Raw genomic sequence first — 24,715 nt, 5'->3', positions numbered from 1 at the left:
CTCGTATACCCCATTTGGTCAATTCACTCTTTACTTAAGACGAATGAAAATCCATAAGGGAACACAATTACCGAAATTATACTGTACCGTCAGTATGATAGCCCTTAAACAAAACTGTTGAAAAAAGTGTTAAAGGAGAATTCCATGCTAGAAGGCTTTCTTACCTTTCTTTGTAGAAACCAAAGAGGTCCAGGTGTTTTTTTGTGAAAAAACTCCTTATTGGCCATTTCCCCTACCATAAGCCCTCAATGAATTGCATTGAATTGAATGGGGCTATGGGGTGTTGTGCTAATTCGCTTATTTCCATCGAAATAAGTAGTAAAGTGTGCCGCTTGGGATATTATTTACATTATGAGGAGAGGATATATACAAAAATATGATTTTGAGTGATGGAAATAAGAGAATTAGCACAACACCCCATAGCCCCATTCAATTCAATTCAATTAATTTAGGGCTTATGGTAGGGGAAATAGCCAATAAGGAGGTTTTGCACAAAATAACACCTAGACCTCTTTGGTGGGGACGTAACAACTACAAATAAGGTAAGAAAGCCTTCTAGCATGGCATTCAGTCACTGGTTGACAAATTATTGAATAGTAATTTACATTAAATATTCTCCAACGATGCATTGAGCATTTTGCTAGATATAATTTCCATATAAAGCACAAGAGTTGTGAATTTACAATAATTTAGAAAGTGCAATGAATTATTGTGCCAATGGCCTTGCAGTTAAGGCACATACCACCAGGTTCCTGACAGCGAGTCAAGTGTTCAATTTCCGATCCAGACGACCTTTGCTGCATGTCACTCTCTCTCCCCCTTTACCATCTATCTCAACTGTACTCTAAATAAAATGGAAAAGCCTAAATATTATATAAAAAGTGCCAGTGCAGGCAATCTGTAAACTCACATTCACATAGCATTGTGAGCAACCATGCATACGAGTTGACCATTATTGCTAGGTACATACTAGTGAATGTCGCTCACTTGGAATGACATTCAGTATGAACCACTGACTAGTAGTCTACTCAGTATTGCTCTACTCTACAGTATTCTAAATTAGTAGTAGTATAGCTAATAAAGATTAAATCAACAAACAGTGATCACACTAATACATTTGGGATTTCCTTAATTTATTAATATAGATTAGATCATAAACAAATAAAATCTTGAGGAATGTACATCCAGATTACAGACAAAAAAAAAATCACATTTGTGTAATTCAGTTCAAGACATACATTAGTGTGTGTGTGTGTGTGTGTGTGTGTGTTCATTACAAGTGTACGTGTTATACAAACTAACGCCATCCCCCCCGTCCTTGATTCACTCCAGCAGCTAAAGATGGTTTAAAAAACCCCACCTCCTAGCCTCTGTGACTCCATCCCACCCTTCACTCCTCCCTTATATTAATCCTCCCTCCCATAAAACTGCCAGGCTTCGTTTACATTCATAAAGCATAGCTCATTTAAAAACATTAGTTAAAAGCATCCCTGGCTAATAAGCCTTATAGGCCTGAATACATTTATAATTTCCCTCCAACTAAAATTAAAAACATTTTTAGAATTAGTTAATCTTTTACTCAAGTGGGACAACGCCTGTCGCAAGTTGATGACATTTGTCCATGTTGTCCAGCAATAAACACATCATACATAGCCTTAACAAAAAAACAACAACTTAATTCCCAAGGCTAATATGAGCATCAAAACAATGTTTTTATCAGCACATGCAGTCCATACAGCCCATAGGGTTGGACCACACAAGGACATCATCAACTTGCGACATGCGTTGTCCCACTCCCAAAAGATTAACCATTTCTAAAAGAAATATATTTAAGGTGTTTTTAATTTGAGTTATAGAGGGCAATTATAATGTATTAAAGGCATATTAGCCAGGGATCCTTTTGACACAATTCGTTGGTAGACCAGTTACTTGTGTAGACCGGTGTAATGCGTAGTAAATGAGGATCAGTTACTCATGCAGGCTGGTGTAATGTGTCTGTGTCGTCAAGAGAACCAGGGGCGCCTCCTTGTCTCCGGTGCCTAACAGAGGGAACGTCTTCCCCCTGAACTCTGCCCCCGTGAAGGTGTAGATCTCACTGCCCGTCTTAGCGTTGTAGAAAGACACCTGGCCCTCCTCCACGTCCATGAACACGCCCACGTGCCGCAGCTTGGGCGGAGCCTTTACCTGGACAGAGACGAAGGCAGGAAGAGACGGGTGGACAGATGTCAGTTTTCCTCAACACCCAATTCTAAAGCTGCGTTCAGACTTGGATGGTTAGAGCGGCGCGATTACATACAAAGTCAATGCAAAGACAATAGTTGCGCGAAGGGGCACGACCTGGCACAGCACAAATGGGACGAACCGAGGCGAATATATATATATATACACACACACACACTAGTATAAACGCAGCTTAACTCGAGGCCTCCAAAAATAAGAGCACACGGCATAATTTGTCAAAATGTCCTTTTGAAACACTATTTGTATAATATTTGTCATGCTTGTGACACACACAATGCAATGTTTAAACACTCATGAAGACGCATAATAAATCACAGTATGCATCACGGCAATGAAGTAGTAGTTAAAATCCACAAGCTGACCTTGGTAAGTGGTGGGGCGGTGAGGGCACGCATGTGATTGCCGCTCCACCAGATGGCGTAGTAGCCATTCTCGGGACACATGTCGAACAGGCCCTTCCTCTGAGCAGACTCCTGCACCACACCCAGCTTCCAGTCCTTATTCTCCCCTACATTCACCTGGGAGAGAAAGAGACAATGGAATGTATTGGACCCACAACCTTAAAACATTAATACAACACATTACTTTTTTTCTAGACAGAGAAATCTACTTTGTCATCTACCTTTCTCTGTCCCAGGCAGCAACACTCTCTCGCAAGATCTAGAGCAACAGTAAAACATAGGACGTTCGCAAGATCTCTGCGGTCAGACGGCGCCCACTGAAGACCGTGCGTGTACCATTTCACCCCTAGTGGCGAAGCATGGGTTGGACCAACTTCCTAAGTTAAACATCCTCGTCTAGTCCCCAAGGTTTTCAGAAGGCGGCATACCCATTTCCAGTTCATTTTATTTCCCACAGCCTTGTTTGATTGAAACCTTGCATTTTCAGTCCCCAAACCCCATCATCACCCGGGACCTCTCACCTCCCAGTAGTGGCGTCCAGAAACGTAGCCCTCCTTGGCGATGACACAGGACCAGACGTCGTAGCGCTGCTGGCTGTTCCTGTAGAACTGGAGCTTCTCTCCTCTCTTCACCTGCTTCCGGTCCTCCGACAGGATGAGGAACGGGTAGGCCGTCACCGGGTTCATCATCACGTCCTCTGCACACAGGAATCATTGTCACTGGGCTTGTCACAACTAGGGTCGGGATCCAGAACCAGAGGAACCGGATCCAACATTTTATTTATATGTTCCAATGTTCAATGCCAAAAACAATCAAATCGTTAAGAAAAGTTTCACGATCACAACGGCCCCAACAGTCGCACACAAATTAGTGCAGGAAGTTTATATTATGAATGAATGAAGACATTACCCACCAAGATAAGGACGTATCTTCTTTAGGCCTGGAAAGAAGAATGGAGAGAGCTGAGCTGGTATTTGGAAGACCACAGAGCAAAGTATTGGGATTTATGTTTCAGCAATTTAATATAAAAATAAGACACTTACCTGAACCTGTTTTAATCTTCTTTAGATCTGGACAGATGGAAAGAAGGAGACAAACAGTTAAGATATTGTACTTTCATGTACATTTTGTCCGTCACACTAACGTGTGCCACTTAAAATTGAGACAATTACTGTATAGGCCCATTATATATTTTCTTTTAAATGAAGGAAATTATATTTTCTCCACTATGTTAAGGATGATGCAAGAGAAAATCAAAGGAAAAGTAGAATATTGAAAATTCCACGGTTACATTACAGATTGTCCATTTGGTTACATTTGTACTAGCCTGGTAAAACATCCCCAGTCACATGAATTCATATTAAACACTGATGATTTTACTGTGTAGATCATTTTGAACAATACTTCAGTGCTGTATGCAGGTGCTGCAACTGACCTCTCAGAGACCAGTGGCTCTTCTTCAGGTTGACACTGCTTCCTCTGACACTGAGCATGCTCTCTCTCACACTGAGCATGCTCTCGTTCAGCGTGCCCTCACCCGACGAGGCTGGAGAACAACAACACATTATTGTCATCATATGGACTAAGGGAAAGTTTCACATTTCCTTTCAAAACCCCTTTACAGAAATCCAACAACAATCCAACAATGGAATTCCTAATTTCCGTAACAGTTCCAGGTCTCACTTGTAAAACAGGTAACCTCTAGGTGACTCTCTGTAATCCTATGCACATGACCACAAATCATGGGACACACTGGAAGCTGAACACATCATAACTACCGGTAGACGTGTGCCCAAGATGCACTGCCCTGACTTAGCTTAGGTCAGTGGGTCAACAAAATCACAAATACATGACGGAGGTTTAGCCCCAACTATTGGACTCACTAGAGCCCCGGGAGCCCCTGTGTCGAATCTCTCCCATCCTGATGTCCTCCATCTTCTCCTTCACCTCCACTAGGGCGCTCTTCACCTCCCCCAGGTTGAAGTGCAGGGACAGCTCTGACTCGTCGTCCACCTCCTCCTGGAGGTCTGAGACCACTCCCAGAGGGGCACCGGCCTCCTCAAAGCCCTGGAGAGGAGAGGACAGGTGGAATGGAGGGGAAAAGAGGAGAGGAGTTCAGCGAAATTAAGGGGAGAATGGGGGCGAGTAATGAATATAGAATTATAGATAAGACCAAATCAGGATGTTTGTAAACAAATGGGTCGTCTACACAATAAAAGATACAGCGCCAGCCAAGTACATTATCTACCGGTACGTCTAGTTTTCCAACGTGTCAACATTTTGTACAAAATATAGAACAACAATATCATAAGTGTTCTGTATAATCATTTCATCAGACAATACATTTACAGAAAAGCATTAACAGTGCCCCCGTGCAACTTTTGTTTACAAGGCCTAAAAGCAACACAATCAAGTAGTCAATCGCATTCATTTGTACGCTAATGAATTGTCAAGTGAAACGTCACAATCGTGACAGCCCCAGACAGTAAAGTATAAAGGAGGGCAGGAAATAAAGAGTCTCCAGGGTGCAATCCATTCCATTCCCTTACCCGCAGAAATCCTATGTGATCCTGGCTGGTGGCGTGCACCTCCAGCTTGGCCCGCCTCTCCCTCAGCAGGCTCAGCTCCGCCTCCAGACGCCTCACAAGCCCCTCCCCCTTGGTCTCCACGATGGACCGCTTGTCCTGGATGCCGCCCACCAGCTCGGTGCGGATCCTCTCCAGGGAGCGAGACATTTTGTCCAGGATGTTTTCCATCTCGCTCTGCTCTCCGTCGGCGTAGCTCTGCAACACCGCAACACGTCGCATTTGTTCATTCATTCGTTGGGGCAGCGGTGGCCCTAAAGCAGCGGTTCCCAAAACCTTTTAAGCCCAGCACACACCGGGTGCGCAGCGACGCGGCACAGGAAAATAGGGCGTATCGGAGCGTCAGGCGAGGCGTGAATGTGCGTCGGACACCGCCGGTGTGGGATAGGTTAATTGAAGATAACGGAGGCGGCTGTTTTGACGTGCAGCGTTCGCAGACGGTGTGTGTAGGGCTATAGCTAGTGAAATGTAATGTCTCCCTGCTGTGACCCAAAATAGTGAAAATAGCTCATAATACATGGCATCAGCTATTTTCACTACTTTTTATGGAATTCCTTAGATTTGGGGCATTTATTTTTTGAAAAAAAAGTCAGAATTTGTTTATAATTCATAGTAGGAAGGAAAGGAATATCCCCTTTTTAAGAAAGGTGATATTTACTCGTGCGACCCATAGAAATTGACCCTCGGACCACCACAAAATGGGTCCCTACCCCACTGTTTGGGAACCACTGGCCTAATGGTTAGAGGAGCGAGTTTGTAACCAAAAAGTTCCTAGTTTGATTCCCAGGAACGGCAGAAAAAAATAAATCTGGATGTTACCACAACCCTCAACACCACTGTGTTCCCTTGAACAAGGCACTGAACCGCAACTGCTCCAGTGGAGCTGTTGTGGCCAGTACAAGGTTGTACTGCTTACAGCCCATCACCCTCACACACACACTCCTGAACACACACTCCCTAAAGTCACTACACTCCAAAAATGGCACTTGTTTGAACAAGCTCCGAGAGGTGAAGCTGCCAGTTGCTAGATCTTATATTAATACTCCTACAGTAGGTGAATTGCAGTATAAGCCAAGGTATCATCTTGTATGAGGCTAATTTTTATTAATGAAACGTATTCTTACTCTGATACGATTTAGCCTCTCCGTCAGCTCCATAAGACGGAGGTTCTTCCCCTCAATCCGATTCATCATCTCCATCTCCGTCTTTGCTACCAGTTTCTGGAAGGAGAAAAGGATGGACAGACAGAAATAAACACATCAGATACCAATACATTTTCAATTCACCATTCTTCAAAAATAACATAAATTATAATGTATAAATTGGGCTTAAGTCATCATCATTCCCTTCCCCTGTGTTGTCAGTGCATTACCAGACTGTACCGTCCGCAATGGTTCTCAAAGTGGGGGTACGTGAGGGGGTTCCAGGGGGTCCACAGCTAAATTAGTTATTATAGCATTAAAATAACTTCGACCACTTTAACCCCATGTTGGCTATTCAAAGAAAATAGTGGGGAATAGGGGAATAATGTCCAGTGGGTCCCTGGCACAACATGTTTTCGGATGAGGGGTCCGTGGCCGAACACATCAAACCTTTGGGGTCTTTGACATGAAAAGGTTTATTTCAGAACCACTGGTACACTACTAGCTGGCCTCTACCATCTCCGTTCATCAATTCATTTCTTCTTCTTCTCCTCACCTGTTTGCTGAGTCTCTCGGTCTGGACAGAGACAGTTTTGTGTGTACGGTGTTCCTCCAGGACACAGATGGCACAGATACAGCGCTGGCATGTCTTACAGTACACCTGGTCAATGAGCACATCATCGGGTTATAAAACATTGAAGTGGCATTAAAATGTATCCATTTTTAACTCGAGGCATGGCCAAGAAAGCAGCATCAGTGAAACCGTTGCCGTCAAACAATATATTTAAAATAAACAATGTCATAATTCAAGATGTTACACTGTAGCATTGATTCCGATCACAGCCCTCTGTGTCATTGCTTTTATACAACATAGTTATACAATACATAATATATCAGTTAATCTGAGACAGTTCAGATGATTGTCATATCTGGCTGGCTCTGCCAATAAAGATAGTTTCCTCAGGACTTTAATTTCCTAATGGATTGAAATGTTGCAGAAAATAAATTCCAGTGCCGTTTCGCACTCAAGGAACACTTTTAGAAAATGGGTGAATTGTTAAGAGTGATTTATACCTTGATCGGAAATAGCCGAACTACAAGCTCCCAACGCGTCGCAACACATTGTGCGCGTGCCACGTGTAGACGCAGCCATTTTCAGTGGGCAACCAAGTATTAATCAGTGGTTAAAATGTCGAGCTGCTGTTCCCTTTACCTCCAGCAGGCGGCGATGTGCACAACAGGTGCGACCCCTCAGGGCCTCCTGGGGGTCCAGCAGCTGGTGGCTGGCATAGAAAGCTGTGTTGCGGTGAGGCTGGACATGTGCGTCGCAGTACGAGGCCGTGCACGTGAGACAGGAGCTGACGGCACGCTGTTTGATCCCTGTGCACACGTCGCACCACACAAAGTCCTCGTATGACTCGGCCGTTCGAAAGGGGTTCGAGTTGGCCCCGGTCATTAAATGACCGTCTGCCGTCATGGGTAAACCCATCCCGGCCTCTATGGGTAGTTCTCCGTTTGAGGCCGTTCCGTACCGGGACATCTTGTATTTGTCGGCGATGAGAGCGAAGACCTTGTTGATGCTGAGGAGCGGTCGTTCATCAAACTGTCTCTTGCAGAGCGGGCAGGTGCACACAGTACTGGACGCCCAGTATCCTCCAATACAGGCCTGCAACAAAACCAGTCCAGGAAAAAAGAATCATAAATCACATCATAAGGCTTGACTTACTGTAGTTGGGCGCTGGTGCTCGCACACCGAAAATGGCAGATCTACAAGCTCACAACAGGTGTGGCACGATGTGTTGTGAGCTTGTGGATTGGCTATAATCAGGCATAGGTATTGGTAACCATAGGATAAATCTAGCACTTCCATGCATTCCTTGCACTATTAAAGAAATAACAGAGGGTGAACACGGTAGTGTCCAGCCATACAGTACCTGGCAGAAGTTATGTCCACAGGGAGTGGAGACAGGGTCGCTGAAGAGGTCCAGACAGATGGAGCAGGTGAGCTCTTGCTCCGAGAACATTTCAGGGGCCGGGCCTGCTGCTGCCTCTGCCATCATGGTGGACTGGGAGGAGAGACTCCTACAGAACAACAACATTATGATGATGAAAGACCCAGAGCCAAAGCATGGGAAATACACCACCATCAAAATGCACCACTGACCGAATAAAAAGAAGCAACCAGTTATTTGGAGAGTAAAAACTAACAAATGAATGAACCCATTTGAATTTGAGACAGTAAAATACCTGAGGTTATTGTACGTTGTTGTCGCTTAAAGGGACACTTTTGCAACCAGATCTTATTTTAATGATGTTTGGAAGACAAGAACACTTTCCTGGGGTTATGTATGTGGGAAATATGTGTTTTAAGATATTTTAGTATTTCAGAGTGTCCATGTCATGGACACTGGGCTCACTTACTGTACTTCCTGGACTACATCAAGGACAATTAAAAGAGGACAGGAAGCAAAGACCGTACGGTGGACTCCCTCCATGTTGCTCCCTGGAAGGAAAGAAACATGAACAATGGGCTATATGCAGCCAACACTTCCGTGTTCAGCTTCCTTGGTCTCAATTGCGCAAGTTTCTTTCCTTCCAGGGAGCAACATGGAGTCCAGTCTTCGCTTCCTAACCTTATTTAATTAACCTTGGACTACATATTGTCTCAGTAAGCCCTCCCCCTATCCATAGACATATAAAGGTAGACGCCCCTTTCGGCTCTAGAGCGTATGTGCTCAAGGGAGGGCAAAAAAATCCCGAGATTCCTTGCGAAGTCCTGCGGAAGCATGAGAGTGTGCGTCACAGAGTTAAGTGATAAGTCCCGGAAAAGATGCGCTGTGATTGGCCAGTAGTCACTTGAGTGGCAGCGTGACGTAGTGCCGTCCAGTCTTTCGGCGTACCAGTGTAAATTCTTCCGCCCTCCCGTCAACACACATCGCTCCAACGAACTGCAGCAGCCAATGAGGCATCTATTATTTGAGTGGTGCAACCACTCCAAGGAACAGCTTTGTCCGTGTTCACCTATGTGTTCACCTATGTGACTATGAGCATCATATAATGAGTACCAGAAAATGAGAGAGGAGGAGGAGGAGGAGGAGGGGAGTTGCACCACTCGGTTCACACGGGTGTGATTTTTTAAATATCTATGCCCCTATCCACAAGGAGGAGCAGTGCACCAAAGCATTATGGGAATTGTAGTCCAGGAAGGAAGTGAGCTCAGTGTCCATGACATCATAGGCACTTTGAAGTACTAAAATATCTAAAAACACATTATTACCCAAATAAAAACCCCAGGAAAGTCCCTGAAAATAACTGATGCTCAACAGAAAGTTTAGGGCAGATGTTCTCCAAGTGAAGGTTGCTGCCAGGTGGGCCAATTGGAAAGGAGAGGGAAAAGAAACAAATGATCACAAATAGCAAAAATAAGCCATGTACGAGCTCACACAAACATCACGATGCAAGTGCCTCGTGAGCTTTTATTCTTTTTCCACCTGGTTCAGGGGACGTATCATTCACTGTGGCCTGTGATTCTCCCCGTCTTGCACTAAAAAGAAAAGTGAACAATTCCCAGGTCTGGCCACATTCCACTTAAAATACCATAGCTTAGCCTGACCACACAAAAGTGCCACTTACAGTACTGTCAAAACCAAGCAGGCTACTCAAGCTGACAAAAGAACCAAGGTGTGTCTGCCTTGACGTATTTGTCCCCTGCATCATCATTCAGACATGTCAACTGTTGATCTAGGGCTAGAAACAATTCAGTCAGAGGAGCCACTTGCAATGCACCTGCCAGGTTGCTTCATGTCAAGCGATGCACTGAGCACGGCGGTGCTAAACCAATCTATTATGGTCCCTAGTGTCTTGTGACGTCTTGTCTTCAAATTAAGCCAATCTATGACATAACGTTCCCTCATGTGACGCCTTGGCGTCAAATTACCTCAAAACTCAGCAACACATGGTCGTCCAGTATATGAGGATCGATAATTGGCCTACAGTAATACATGGGAGATGCAAACACTAGACTGATCCTGCAATGCTCACAGCTCTATAAACATGTGAAAGCGATCGTCAAACAGATTAACAAAACAATAATTAGGTCACACACACCTAATGTGTAGGCCTATACACAAACATGAATTAAAATCTCCAAACCTGATTAAAATGTGAAAATGAGTGATAAACTTGTGCTTAAAAGGGTACCGTGTGTGATTTATTTTGTTAGTAAAATAGTTTTATATTCTGATAGTAATCATTGGTATAGACTAGTGTTTGTTCAGTAACAGGGGTCTCCCAGCAGTGTCTGCAGTTCTTTAGTAAACAGACTGTCCAGGTCAGGATGCCAAATTTATCCAATCAAGAGATATCTCTTACAGGATAAACAAGTAAAATTGACAGACTATAAAATGGAATCTAATAATTGGCATCCCACCTGAGAATGTATTTTCTGTTTACTAAAGAGCTGGAGAGATGGGGAGAGCCCTGTTGAACAAACACTATTGTCTATAGATTACTATGAAAATATAGAACCTTAACATTAATGAACTTACCTTAAGAGAATCTGGGCCTCAATGCACCTGAGAGTTCAGATCAGCAACTGTAGAGACAATATCACAAGATTAATTTGCTTTTACTAGAACATTTATTTTTTCCTTTTGTTTAATTCTACTCTCAGCAATTAACAACTCTTAAAATGATCCGACATACACAATAAACTCCTCAGGGTTAAGATATGGATGGAAGTGTCCATTTGATTGCATTTGTATAATCTCCGATCTACAAATGGACACATTCACCGTAACACTGAGGATTTGACTGTGGACAAAACTAAATCCATGACACCATTCTCACTTTCTCAGGAGGAGTAGATATAAACTGAATGATTATGAGTCCAAGAGTCCAATTCTTCTGTCTTCTCAAAGCAGCTAACATGGAATGACACCCCTGTAGCTACCTCTCTGCTCTTTCCAATCTATTCTACTGTACGTCACCAGCAGCCACAGCCGTTAATGACAGTCTGAGCTGAGCAGCACTTAGGATAGAGCTCTTTGTCGTCTGTGTTCTGTCAGCAAAGATGGATGATAATATAATGGCGTATTTGTGGTAGCTGGTAAGTGTGTGTGTGTGTGTGTGCTCTGGTGTAGACAGGTATAGAGGAGGTGTGGCCACACAACACACCTGAACCACATCAAAGCAAATCAATCACACAATAGATGCATAGACATGAAACACACAGAATGTGAGCGCAATGTCCAAGTTAAATTCATCTACTGTAGGATTAACTTGAAACTGAGGGTGGCTGGCGTGAGTGAGCCTGTAGATCTGCATCTGCTGAATACAACAATTAAAAGTTTTGGGTTTTTTTAGGCTAATTATGACATGACCACAACAGGGTCGTCTGCAAGAAAATAAAGTTAAACATTCAGAATCAGAGATTGAGAAAATAATAAAATATGCATAAAACACAAACAAGTATGTTTAGTGTTGACAAAAAGGATGTAGTGTTCTAGGGTCAAATACAGTAAACATTTCCCATTGCTTCGTGGTGAAATGTTTAGTACACTAATGGTACCAAGCGCTAGTTCCAGGAAATTAATATCTTGTTGCGTAATATAGCAATGAAATGGAGCTAGTGGAAGTTTATACAGCGGTCTGACTCTGATCATGGGAACAAAACAGTGAACAACATGAATGGCATCTGCGTGCGTGCGACCGTGCGTGTGTGACTCAGATCCTCTAAGTGATAACACTGATCAGAGGATGACACAAATGTTTTTGTCTGCTCTTCTCTGTGATAAAACAACCACAACACACATGGCACATGGTGGAACCATGTGAAGAGTTACAGGTGTGTGTATTTCAGCCAAGATAGCAACTGAACAGGGCCACAATGGAAACAAGACCTTAGGGCTTTTTTAGTCGTCCTCTGCCAGAGCAGCCGCAACACAGTAGGCTACAGATGCAACTGTACATTCTCATCGCATTCTTACACACAGTCACTCGTGCAGTTTATTCATAGAGTTTATTTCACATCTGCAGACTGTGCAGTGTGCACCATGTGATTGATTGATTGAAATGTATTTCACAGTATGCAGAATGGGTATATTTCAAAATAAAGTCAATATCAAAACTGCTACTTGAGGATAGAACCAGAAGGACTTGTTTACATGAGAGTCTTCCATTTTCAATTCATCAGAACATTTAATGACATACAAATATACACTTCTATGAAAAAAAGGAGTGGAAAGGGGAAAAGGGGAGCGGGGATAGGGGCCTTTTATAGGGGCCAGCTTCGAATTGCAGCCACCCGTCTTTGAGAGCTGTTTTGAAGGAGTCTAGGGATTCACATTGCTTAATGGCTGTTGGTAGGGCATTCCACATTGTAGTGGCATAGGAGCGAAATAAATGTAAACCATCATCATTCTAAACCTCAGCTGGTAGGCTTCCACCAGTTCTCCAGAAGCCAGACAAAACAGCTCGGGGGAAACGAACTTGCAAGATCCTGTAGTAGTGTACCTACTGTAATTTTCCCTAATGGCAATGATTTTTTAGCTGACCTATCAGGTCATTGTCATTAGCTATAGCTCAGGGGTTTTATTAATTGATGTTTGCAGAATGGGTACAGTACAAAAACATAGGATAAAACCAGAAAAAATACTTGTTTAAGGGTCCTCCATTTTCAATTAAACAGAATTTTTAAGACATACAAATATAAGCTTTTATGTAAAAGAAAAAAAACTTAAAAAACAAATCATCATATAGGCTACACGGTTAGGAAAAGGGAAAACGTGTAGTCTATCGAAATAGGGGGGCTCTCAGGTTCCTTTAGCAGTCTAAATTGACCCTTAAAAGTCTGTAACTCTTGTGGAGACCTTGACATTTTAAAATGTGAGAACCACTGGCCTAGCTAGGCTAGCTAATGTTATTTGGAGGTGCCCTAAACCAATACTCTTTAATCAGCGCTCATGATCCTCAACATGTTGGTAGGCATTACAACTGATACAAACAATATTTGTATTCTCACAAAATAGCCTAGCTACCTAACCTAGCTACAGTACTCACACATTTAAAACAACAAAAAACGTAATTGGGATGTACAATCATTTGACAGATACCTATTTCTATTGTGGAGTTTAAGCCACATTTATCCACCAAATACCAAATACGAAAACAATTTGTAACTGAACAAGCCACCATGGTTCACAAACTTCACATGGCGCTCGTAGCCTACTTCACGAGCGTCATGATAGTGACCTTTCAGGGCTATAACTGAACTGTCAAACTGTTTAAAATAATTAAACTAAAACTCGTTTAGGAGCATGAATCTCTCACCTGAGTTCTGTGTCTGTTTTGTCTAGACTGCTCACTGCTGGTCCTCTGTCCACGTTTAGCTATTGTTATTGAGGAGAACCCTGGTTAGTATCTGCATTTCTGAGAAAAAACTATAGTAGCCTACTGAACTAAAGTTGTCAGGTAAGTTAGTGAAAGAGAGGGGCGTGGCAGAGAGAGCGAGGGAGGGGGGTGGATGGGGTGGACTGTTTGTTTTGTTTATGGGAAAGAGGAAAATAGATTTGAGAAAATGGAGGGAAGTTAAAGTGTGACTGGGTGGATCAGTATAAATACAGTATATGAACAGAGGGCATGGAGATGAGAATGACCTCTCAAAATAGATTTATTTTTCAATAATATTATGAACCCATAATAATTTATATGCTTTAATAGGGGTTGGTTATTTATTTAGTATTTAGTATAGCCTACATTAGCCATAAAAGGGCACCAATTTACAACTGGACAATGTTTTTCTGTAAATATAGTTCTACAGCTAGCTACTCGTATTGATGACTTTTTGTATGTACTGTGTGCCAGTCTTGAATTGAAAACATGGGATCACAATGGAAACAAACTATCAGGGCTTTTTGCGTTATCCTTTTAGCATTACTGTATAACTGTACCTGGTCAAACAACACACCTTCTCCACCAGTATCAGGTATGAAACAAGGTGTTTGTGGATGTTTCAGGTGAGCCACTGGAGGCGGTCTGTGGCCTGGGATCACTAGAAGACAGGCAGGAATGGGGGCATTCCTACAGCAGGTGTGTGTGTGTGTGTGTGTGTGTGTGTGTGAAGTCAAGGAACACTCCTCCTACAGACTATTTATACTTATTTTCATTTTGTTCATGATTGGACTTTCAAAGCATTTCCTGATATGAGCAGTGATCACGTCAAAAGTTTCTGAACACACCTGCAGGTTCTTTACTTCGTTGTATGGTTTGGCTTTGGCAAATCCGAAACAATAAAAGCTCCCTGTATGTGGACTATTGATATCTCAACACTTCATAATATCAAAGAACATTATTTTCTTCATAAATATTTGCTCCTGCTCTAAAACTATCCATTATGGGAAAACATTAGTACCGTAAGTTTATTATTTAACATCACAGTAATGTTAGCACGATAGAATTTGGAAATACATTAAATAAACACAGACATAATGTACAGTAAAAATTGTATTGGTTCTTCAATACTATCAAAACAATAAAATGGAATCACAATGTGACAAACGGCTTATGGCAGTGGTTCTCAAACGGAGGTCCAGGGGCCCTTGAGGGGTGTCCCCAGATAAATTGATGGTTAGGAGCCAACCAGATGGACACTTAAGTTCTGTAACTCAGTGTACAAAACTACAAATGCAACCAAAATATGAACCCTTGAGGGTCCATTCGTTTCATTTGTACAATGAGCACTGCAGCACTGAGGATTTTACAGAGGCTACAATGCACATCAAACTGCGAGTGCTAGAAATGAGAACGTTTCAGAAACACTGGCTTATGGGGAGCAGTAGGCTGTTGATTGTTTGATCTCTGGTACAGTCCATGGTGGTCATGTGGCCAGATGCAACCGATTGAATCTTGAATCTTTACAACTCCTTGCGTTCAGTTATGTACAGCATGCATGTACGTACGTACGTAGGTATGCATACATTACATAAATGCATATATCTTTGCTGTCAGGTAGAAACCTTTTATCTCCATAGGCATGTTATTTCCCTCCTTCAAGTGTGTCATACCAAGTAGCAAAAATAGTAAATCTACAAGCTCACAAGTCGCATGGTGTTGCATAGTGAGCTTGTAGAGTTTCTTTTAAAGATGTATATATTTTATTAAGAAAGAAATTGGACAGGAAAGGGGGGGGGGGGGGGGGGGAGACATGCGGCAAAGGCCAACAGGCTTGGGACTCGAACCCGCGACATGTCGTCAGGCTGTATTACCGGCCTAGGTACCTGGACCACTCAGCTGTGGCCCAGGCCGCTTGTAGAGTTTTATAAATATTCAGCCAATGAGAATTAAGAGTTAAATAACGAACTTGTATCCATAGAACACAGGTTCTTTTTTTTACCCTGAAAATTAACGGTTTGGGGCATACACGGTTTCCACTCGACAGCAAAGACATGAAACTTTAATGAATATTTCCTTTTAGACACGCCAAACAGAATGTTCCCTCTTCAACACCCTGTTGCTTGTTAGAAATCCTTGTAGTGCAGCAGTCTGGAAGAGCAAGGAAACAAAGAAACAGGGAGATTGGTTTATTCAATGATAAAATCAGCAGAAACATCCATAGGTTTATAATAGTGTTATCAAGTCTTTTGATATGTGTATATAAAGTATATCCCAATCAACCTATTCATTAATCAATGCATACAGTACACTGAGCTTATACAGAGTTGAAGCCCTAATCCAAGCTGTTTAAGGTCCCTGCACAATGCTGCCGTTTTTTGGAAAAATGGCAGAAAAGCCTGCAAAAACAAACAAACAAAACACATCAGTCTGCATGGACTTTACCTGCCCTTTTATCCATATGTGGTCTGAACCACCAGATGGAGTAGTAACCAGTTTGTGGCTCAAGTGAAGTCGCCCATGATCAGATGCAGATGGATGAAGCAGATCGTGGCTGAACTAAAATTAACCACGCTAGAGATACCGCACTGGCTCCTGCTGTTCATTGGAGCGACAGCTCCAATGAACATGCCTGCTAATGCCTGCTAATTAATGTACGCCCCCTGTACATACAGTCTATTGAAGCAGAAGATCTCTCTAAAGAGAAATAATCATAACTCACTGAATTCTCAAACGATTTTCATGTGGTTTGGTTGTTGTTATTAGACCTGTTATACAGTTATAGTTAGTTATGTTATTATGATATTTTAGGATACTTGGAAAATGTATCATATGGAATTTTATCCCAAAACAATTGGTATTACAAGATAGTAAAGCATGAAAGACAAAACATCTTTTAGTCTCAGGTACTCGAGCTTCCCCTCTTAATATGGCACTGAGGTTGACGTACGACCCCTCTACACAGTACAACTGACCTGTAGAGGGGGGCGACACCCTTGTTGTTAGCCAGTGAGAAAAAGCCACTGTTTGGGGAGAAGTCGAAGCAGCTGACACGGTGTACCACCTTCCTGTTGGCCACGGGGAAGTTGGAGAAGGCTGTCAGGCTGGCCAGGTGGACCTGGAGAGAATCACAACACAGGACACGATAAGTCAGATTGATGTCCAACAGACAGACAGACAGACCTTTGTAGTAACTACTCAGTAACTACAAGGTTCGGAAATACAATAGTAGTTAGTAGGGTAGCAGTAGTGTGGAGTTGTGAGCTTGTAGAGATGGACACTGTTAAGTATAAAATCACCCAGCTCTTCAAATGGATGGATAACTTACAAAGAAGAATAACCCATACTGTATATTCTAAATGAGTGACATAACCATAAAAGTTAGTTACATTGTTGTTGGTTGGCTACTTAGGAAAACAATAGCGAGCAGTTAAAGGCACTTCACACCCCATCAGATGAGCAACCCAACCCCTGTCTGGTCTCTCCATTAAAATGCATGTCTAGCGAGGGCAGTGGAGTGAAAGATCAAACTCGTTTCACAAGTCACAGTCACGTTAGCCAAATATTTGGCTCTCAAAGTGCAGTCCAGAGATCCTCAGGGTTCAATTGAGGCTCACTTACAGGTTTGTAATTGTTGAGAAATAAATAAAAGATTGAGAAGCACTGACTCACCAGTCTCACAGCCTCATCTTCAGCAGAGGAGGCCACGGCCAGGATGTCAGATGAGGGGTTAAAGGTCAAGGAGGTGGCCGTGGTCAGCAGGTTCTTTACCGCTTTCAGAGGCTTGGGATTGGCCGAGCCCTGACACGCCTCCTGGGAGTATATGTTCACCACACCCGACTGGGATCTGAGGAGGACAGGGAACACATCTACCGTCTTTTTTTGTTGGTAATAATTTTCTTCAATCGCCCCGCCCTCACCCGCTTCTCATCTTAAACCATTTAGACCTGCGGGCGATCTTAAGAACGCCTTCTAAAAAACATATGGTGCTATATATATATATATATTGTCTCATATGTAAGAAAAAAAGTTTGTTTTTCTGCCCGACAACAACAGTGCAACAACCAAAACGACACAGGTGTTCCCAGATGTTTTTAATAAAGAGGATGAGGCCATTTATTTTTGGTGTGTGTGTGTGTGTGTGTGTGTGTGTGTGTGTGTGTGTGCGTGTGTGTGTTTGTTACCCGCAGGCCAGGTACTGCCCGTTCTTGGATGCAGCAATGGAGGTTCCATGCACACAGCCTTCATCTGTGAACCGGTTTAAGCAACGGCTGCTTCGGGAGTCCCACACATACACCTCGCCCTCCTCTGTGTGCACACACACACACACACGTTTGCAATGTTTAAATATTAGTGTAAAATAAATAAATATGTAGTCAGCAAATACAAATACACAAAACACAATTCAGAGGTACACGTAACAGTGTCTTTGCTATATTTGGCAGCTACCAGTAATAGAAGAGATTGCACAGAATTTTGCAAGCCACACACACACACACACACACACACCACACACACACACAGTCACACAGTCACACACACACACACACACACACACACACACACACACACACACATACAAAATCAATGATACAGTTGAGGCCATGATATATCATGATTATGCCACAGCTATGGCATTTAACAACCATAAATGGTAAATTAAATGGTGCATTTGTATCCAAAGCGCTTTACATAGATTGTGCATTACATTCACCCATTCAGTTTATTTATTTTTTAATAATGGTGAATAATATACAAAGGTCTTTCAGCGAATGTGAAAGCACCCCCACACACAACAGACACGCCCACCCCCACACACAACAGACACGCCCAAATAGAAAAACTGACCAGAATGTGCGTAGATCTTGCTTCCGTCACGATTGAAGGCGACTCCAGCGACGTTTCCGTTAATTTTCATACTGCGAACAACCTCCTTTGTCTGGGAAAGATTTGTCGTCAAACAAGCAAACACATTAACCACTTTCAACCAGGCATCCCCATTTTGGACACGTCATCCAACATTACGTTAACATAACATTGAGTAGCAGATTTACAAACTCTGTGAGGTTATAGATCGTCTATTTTCATATAAAATAGAGCATAATTCTGGGAACCCAGTTAAACCACCAAAAATCAGTTTTTTATTGTGCATGCAGGTTTTCTCGCTCAACCATTCTCGCCATAAGCGAGAATGGTGTGGTTTGGGCCATTGAATTCCATGCGTTGAATCACTAGGGACGACGCTAAAACTGTCTTGACCCTTTGGTGTGGTTAGGAGGATGCATTTCCACAACCTGTAATCCAAAGTAGCCATTATTTGGGTAGATAATGACCAACTTGAGAATGAAGAAGGGTTGATTTGCCACTTACTCACTAAAAAGCGAAAGCTCATTTATAAGTCACCCATCAGCTAAACACCTACGGTGTGAAACATAAACCTACTTTTAAGGTGAGGACGTGCAGGTATCCACGGGTTCCAGTGAGGAGCAGAGAATCTCCCTCTGGAGAAACGGAGAACTCCTTCACCTTGGCTTCATTCAGACCTGAAACGCACAAGAGAAACCACATGGATGTCATGTTCATTCCTCTGCACGAAAGACAGAGGTAGAGGTGCCCAGAATACTGCCCAGGCCCAGAATACTGTGTCATCCATCGCTGTGTGAACTAAATACAGTGTGTCTCTCTCTTAATGTTGTTTAGTTGTCTAGTATGTTCAAATTGTATGAATGTATTCATACTCCCCGCCAAACAAGTAAAGAAAAAGAAAAATGAAGGCAAAATGTATACTCTCCGCACAAAAACGGCAACATAGACATATCACGAGTTATGACACGCATATATAGGACTTTGCCAATTTTCTTGGTGGCCATTTTAGCCACACCCACCCACCATATCATCCTCTTCCTCACCTCTGATGGTCATCACAGGGACCACCTGGCCCTCCATCATGTCGTAGATGTAGAACATCTTGTTGTTGAGGCTGGTGGCCACCACCTTCTCTCCGTTCATGGTGAACTGGGCTTTGTGGATGGGGAAGCGCTCCAAGTTGATGCTCTGAATCTTGGGGTTGGTCTTACCGTCCACCTGAGGAGCCAAATGAGCAGCGGAGCTTGAGGGACTTTAACCCATTCTGACCTGAGATCAGATTCATACGAGGTTTCCACTGGACACACACTGGTCTGATGAACCCATTCTGACCTGAGATCAGATTCTAAAAATGTCAGTCGTTCTTCGAATTTTTCAAAAATAGCAGACCTACAAGCTCGTATCGCGCCACTCGGTGGCGCGATATGAGCTTGTAGATCTGCTATTTTTCAATAGGTAAAGCATAACATGATGCTAACACCAAAATGGGTGCCCGGTCAGAATGGGTTAACCACTTTAAAAACTCTGGCAAAAATAGCTGATCTGCAAGCTAACAACACTGTTACACGTCGCATCGCGCTGAAGTTATAGAATGGACATTGAGGCCGATTCTAAAAACGCCTTCTAAAACCAACTAATGGGACACAGAGGTAGGTCCCGCATTGAAAGGCATAACAATGTATAGGTTGCAACAGGTCTAAATGGGTTAAGTGGTTAACAGAGACATGACAGACTGTCACAAGTCAATGTTTATTTAGAAGACTAACATTTTATTATATTTAAAAAGCAGCCCCAAGTGGCAGCGAAAGGTAACCGTTTAAATATTTGCGCCACTGATCATCATACCAGACAACTGAAGCTCATTGTGGTTAATGTGTGTACAGCACAGTGTACAGCATTTTAAATTGGAAGCAATGGACTGAAATTATACGTTTTCAATTCCTTATATGGTTTAGATTGATAAAACAACTTTATTTTGGCTTAAGAATCTTGCATAGTGCAGCTTTAACTTGCTTCCAATTGAAATATCTAACATGAATCTAGAATTGCAAAATAAAAGAATTATAAAAAAGAAACTGGAGCAATCCAAGAGACGGTGTGGATGAATGATGACAAATGGATATATGAAGAGACCGCAACAATGTCAATGTGTTATAGTTTCATAGAAATCAACCCATCAGTAAAATCATCTTTAAAATACTACGCACAAAATTAAGACATTGTACCTGGAAGAGGGAGATTGCCTGGTCGAGGCCTGCCGTCATGATGACCTGAGCTGAAGGGTGAAACTGGACTGTGGTCAGCTTGCTGTTTGATGGTTGCGAGTTATTGGCATTCAGACACCTCTTCATCTGAGAGACATTGAAACACCACATTCATATACGTGTGATAGGGCTGTCATGGTTATGACATAATCGCCCAATTGCAATTATTTGAGATAATCATAATTCGTTTTTGGATAATACTGAGGGAAAAAAAGTATAAAGTTATTAAATTATATAAAGGTATTTGTCATTTCTGCCCTGAGCACCTTTTGTTTACGATGCCTAAGAGCCAAACAGAATTGTATATTTTATTCATAACCACAGAAATGCAATTAAATCACAATTATTTTAATGACAATTTATTTTTATTTACATCATGGTTTTACATTCACCATTGCTGATGAGCAGTGCTTTGTAGGCGAGGAGGGAGGCTTGTTCAGGAACTCTATTATATATGGCTCTGCATTAATGTAATACCGGTATGCGCTGTGAGCCATGATGTCATAAGTTTTGCGGATTCACCGTTTTGCCTGTTTACACGAAAAATGGATAAAACGGCGTTCTCAAAGATTTCCACTCTGGAAGGTGGTTTCACTTTGTTGCCTTTCACCTCCTGAAAACACCATTCTCGTCTAAAGGGACACCAGCAAACGATACTTTATTTTGCCGTTTTCTATGAACACCATTCTCGTGTAAAGACCACCTTAGACTCTCACATCTACTGACCCGTAGGATCCCTGAAGGCAGGCTGTCTGACGACACCACATAGTTCCCTGTTGTCCTGAGAAGGCTCTCGTCCTCCTCGTCTAGGTCATCTTCCTCGTCGTCTTCCTCAGCTGACACACACAGAGAGGAAGTTAGTGGAGTCTTACTTTATTTGACCAAACAAACAACACAACACAGTCCAGTGTGATAAACATGGTTATTGGGATTTTTTTTAATTTCCCCCTTCATCTTGAAACGAATAGTAGAATTTCGTCTTAAAGGTGTTTTTCTAACCTTTCTTTTTTGTGACTTTAGTCTCTGCCCAAGAGGGAGCTCCTCCCATGGCCTTCTGAAACCTGAGGACGGACAAGTGTGTGTGTGTGTGTGTGTGTGTGTGTGTGTGGGGGGGGGGGGGGGGGTTAAGGAAAGACAGGAGAGCAACAGAGGGTGAAACTAGAGTGATTGATACCAGATTTTTGGGTCTGATATAATCTTGATTTTGTTGTGCCCTAGACTAGAGTAGATCAGTACGTAGACCCAATGTTTTGACTGATTTGTAATTAAGTGCAAAATCTTGAAATGTAAATCAAAGTGTAAACATCATTACTTCTTGGCACTGTAGAATAGCTACCATCTTGCTGTAGCTATGTAGCTATCAATTCAGCCTTTTAAGCCATCCAACATCGCCAACTCTGTGTGTATCTGTAGTTATAGTATGTCAGTCTGACTCCACTCACTGGTCCTTCATTCTCTGCTGTAGTTTCTGTTTGGTCATGGTCGCCTCCGCAGTTCCTTTGGTCAAGTCCTTACGGAAACGATGTGTCATGTCCACCCTGATGGAGAGAGGGACAAAACGGAGGGGACAAGAGGGAACTGGTGAACGATGAAGTGAAGGAGTTGAAAATGATGACCCCACATGCATGTGTGTAACCTGGCGTCACCAGGCTTCCCACCACCCTAACCTTTGGTAATACGGATGTTCCCGTCAGATGACTACAAACCAGTGACTACAACGTGACGTGAGATATCATCCGCTCCCGACCGGATAATTAACTCAAAAAGGAATGCTTCCCAGGCTAGCATGTGTGAGGGGGGGGTCATACTGTAGGTGAGGTCAGGGGTTCTCAAAGTGGGTGCCGTGATGCAAGTCCAGGGGTGCCCCAGATTCGAAATACTTATTATTTGGAATGTATCAATGCCACTTCAGTTTAACCACTTAGATCTTACTTAGTAAGACGGACCACCAAACCTCCTCGCCAAAAATAGCAGATCTACTACAAGCTCACAACGTGACGCGCTGTGAGCTTGTACTGTAGATATGCTATTTTTGGTGAATGTGCCCTCCAGAATAGGGATGGTGGGCTTCAAGTGGTTAAATGTCAAGTTATTTTTTCTTCCATTTTTGTGTCGTACTATTCTTTCAAGTTTCCCTTGTGACACATACTGTATCTTAGGAAAAGATTTACATATTTACGTACCGTAAATATGACATAAATTATGTAAGGTTGGGTTCTATGACTATAAAGTAAGTAACATGTAATTGAGGGGTGTTTTGGGTTAAATGATTATTTACAGGGGTGACCTGAGCCAAAAAGGTTTGGGAACCATTGCTGTAGGTATATGCACACACATTGTCATTTTCACACACACAAGCTCAAAGCCGTCACACACACAGTGTACACACACACACACACACACACACACACACACACACACACACACACACACACACACACACACAGCTGCTTACTCGTCCTCATGCTCATCATCGTCATCCTCCCAGGCAGGTTTCCTGACTGTCGGGACCCGCAGACGAGACTCTGATTCCGTTTCCGACTCGCTGGACCCGTGGCCATCATCTTTATCATCATCCAATTGCAGGCTATGGTTCTGTCGTTTATCCTGGAGGGAGAGAAAGAGACAATAGAATCAATAAACTGCTTTATTCTACAAATTAGAAAACGTATAACATAAGACAGGTTATGGAAAGACATACTGTAGTTATGGTATTAAATTAATACCGGTATGTATCTGTAATGAATCAGATGTGATTACAATTACCTCACACTTGGTGTTTGTTTGCAATACACCAGTCAATGTGTGCAATTGCTTAGTGTTAAGTGATGCTGCGAATGCAGCTGTACTGTCAGTGACAGTAACTTGTGGAAAAGTTAAAGGTTTTCTGTCAAAACCTTTAAATGGATATGCTAGCTAGACATATGGTAATGATCCCAAGTAGTGGCAGCTATGCATTATTGGGAAAGTAAACAAGGAGTGCTACAAATAAGAATGCCAGCCAGATGAATCAAGTGTGTCTCTGTATACATGCAATGTATGAAATAGCAGCCATTCTAGAGATACTGTGGTCCACAGAGATTGCAATCAATCATAACAGTTTATGCGAGGCGTTGTGACGTGTGAGCTTTCAGACGGGCTATTACAACAATTTCTCGTTCTTTCTAATATCATTTGACAATTTGACCAATGTTTCACTAGTTTTTATAGTTGTTGATTACTTGATCCAGTAATGATTTTTTCTTTAAAGTAGAAAAAGAAAAGTCTTAAAAGTAACTAAATGTCACTGTAATCTGGCTGGTCCACTCTCTCAAGAGCTATGAGGGGTCCTTGAAATGAAAAATGTGAGAAGAGAACCACGACATGAATAAAATATACCTGAACAATGTTCTCCACCAGCTCGTCTTCAGCTCCGAACACCAGATCCTCCAACAGCTTGATGGACGGGTCGTTCTCTCCCAGAATACACACTTTCTTCACGTTCCCCCGACGCTTGTCTGCTTCTTTCTGGGGGTCAAACTTCATCGCAAGTTTCCTCTTCTTGGCCGCAGCCCTGTCCACCCCTGTGTCTTCTGTGTCAGGGAGTCTGATCACGTCTTCCATGTTTAAATTAATTTAAACACCTAAATGTAACAGCACTGCTATATTACAGCAAGCAGACACGTTGATTAGTGTACACCAGGATGTCCTATGTGTGTAGAAGTGTCCAGAGAAAGAATGTACTGTATGTTTGGAGTCAACGAATTCCCATCATAGAGCTATAATAATATATCGACTCACAATCCCATGCGACCAGTTTTGCACATGTACTGTTTTTCTTCTTGAGA

General features: G+C 42.5%; 2 protein-coding genes across 4 annotated transcripts; both read right to left on the bottom strand.

Annotated features, from left to right (window-relative positions):
* Positions 1 to 1,411: 1,411 nt before the first annotated feature.
* Positions 1,412 to 13,809, bottom strand: btr30 (bloodthirsty-related gene family, member 30). Of its 3 annotated transcripts, XM_080775399.1 has the most exons (15): positions 13,699 to 13,809; positions 10,917 to 10,963; positions 9,861 to 9,913; positions 8,304 to 8,451; positions 7,583 to 8,035; positions 6,926 to 7,030; positions 6,352 to 6,447; positions 5,192 to 5,425; positions 4,526 to 4,709; positions 4,078 to 4,188; positions 3,686 to 3,712; positions 3,556 to 3,582; positions 3,164 to 3,339; positions 2,604 to 2,759; positions 1,412 to 2,184 (listed from the first exon to the last, which is right to left on the bottom strand). In XM_080775399.1, the coding sequence occupies exons 4-15, from the start codon at positions 8,427 to 8,429 to the stop codon at positions 1,969 to 1,971; spliced, it is 1,911 nt and encodes a 636-aa protein (XP_080631525.1). In that variant the 5' UTR covers positions 8,430 to 8,451; positions 9,861 to 9,913; positions 10,917 to 10,963; positions 13,699 to 13,809; the 3' UTR covers positions 1,412 to 1,968. The 3 variants fall into 3 exon arrangements, with proteins under 3 accessions (XP_080631525.1, XP_080631523.1, XP_080631524.1); XM_080775397.1 differs by lacking the exon at positions 9,861 to 9,913; XM_080775398.1 differs by lacking the exons at positions 9,861 to 9,913; positions 13,699 to 13,809 and adding an exon at positions 11,218 to 11,445.
* Positions 13,810 to 14,759: 950 nt separating this feature from the next.
* Positions 14,760 to 24,700, bottom strand: utp18 (UTP18 small subunit processome component). Its single transcript, XM_080775768.1, has 13 exons — positions 24,267 to 24,700; positions 23,344 to 23,495; positions 22,331 to 22,426; positions 21,888 to 21,949; positions 21,615 to 21,724; positions 20,850 to 20,975; positions 19,668 to 19,842; positions 19,201 to 19,301; positions 18,607 to 18,697; positions 17,943 to 18,066; positions 17,431 to 17,605; positions 16,734 to 16,876; positions 14,760 to 15,909 (listed from the first exon to the last, which is right to left on the bottom strand). The coding sequence occupies exons 1-13, from the start codon at positions 24,489 to 24,491 to the stop codon at positions 15,885 to 15,887; spliced, it is 1,605 nt and encodes a 534-aa protein (XP_080631894.1). The 5' UTR covers positions 24,492 to 24,700; the 3' UTR covers positions 14,760 to 15,884.
* Positions 24,701 to 24,715: the final 15 nt, after the last annotated feature.

The sequence above is a fragment of the Protomyctophum bolini genome, assembly GCF_963924005.1.
Source record: "Protomyctophum bolini genome assembly, chromosome: 11".
Taxonomy (NCBI): domain Eukaryota; kingdom Metazoa; phylum Chordata; class Actinopteri; order Myctophiformes; family Myctophidae; genus Protomyctophum; species Protomyctophum bolini.
Note: the sequence above shows the minus strand (reverse complement) of the source record. Positions and strands in the feature narration are given on the sequence as shown.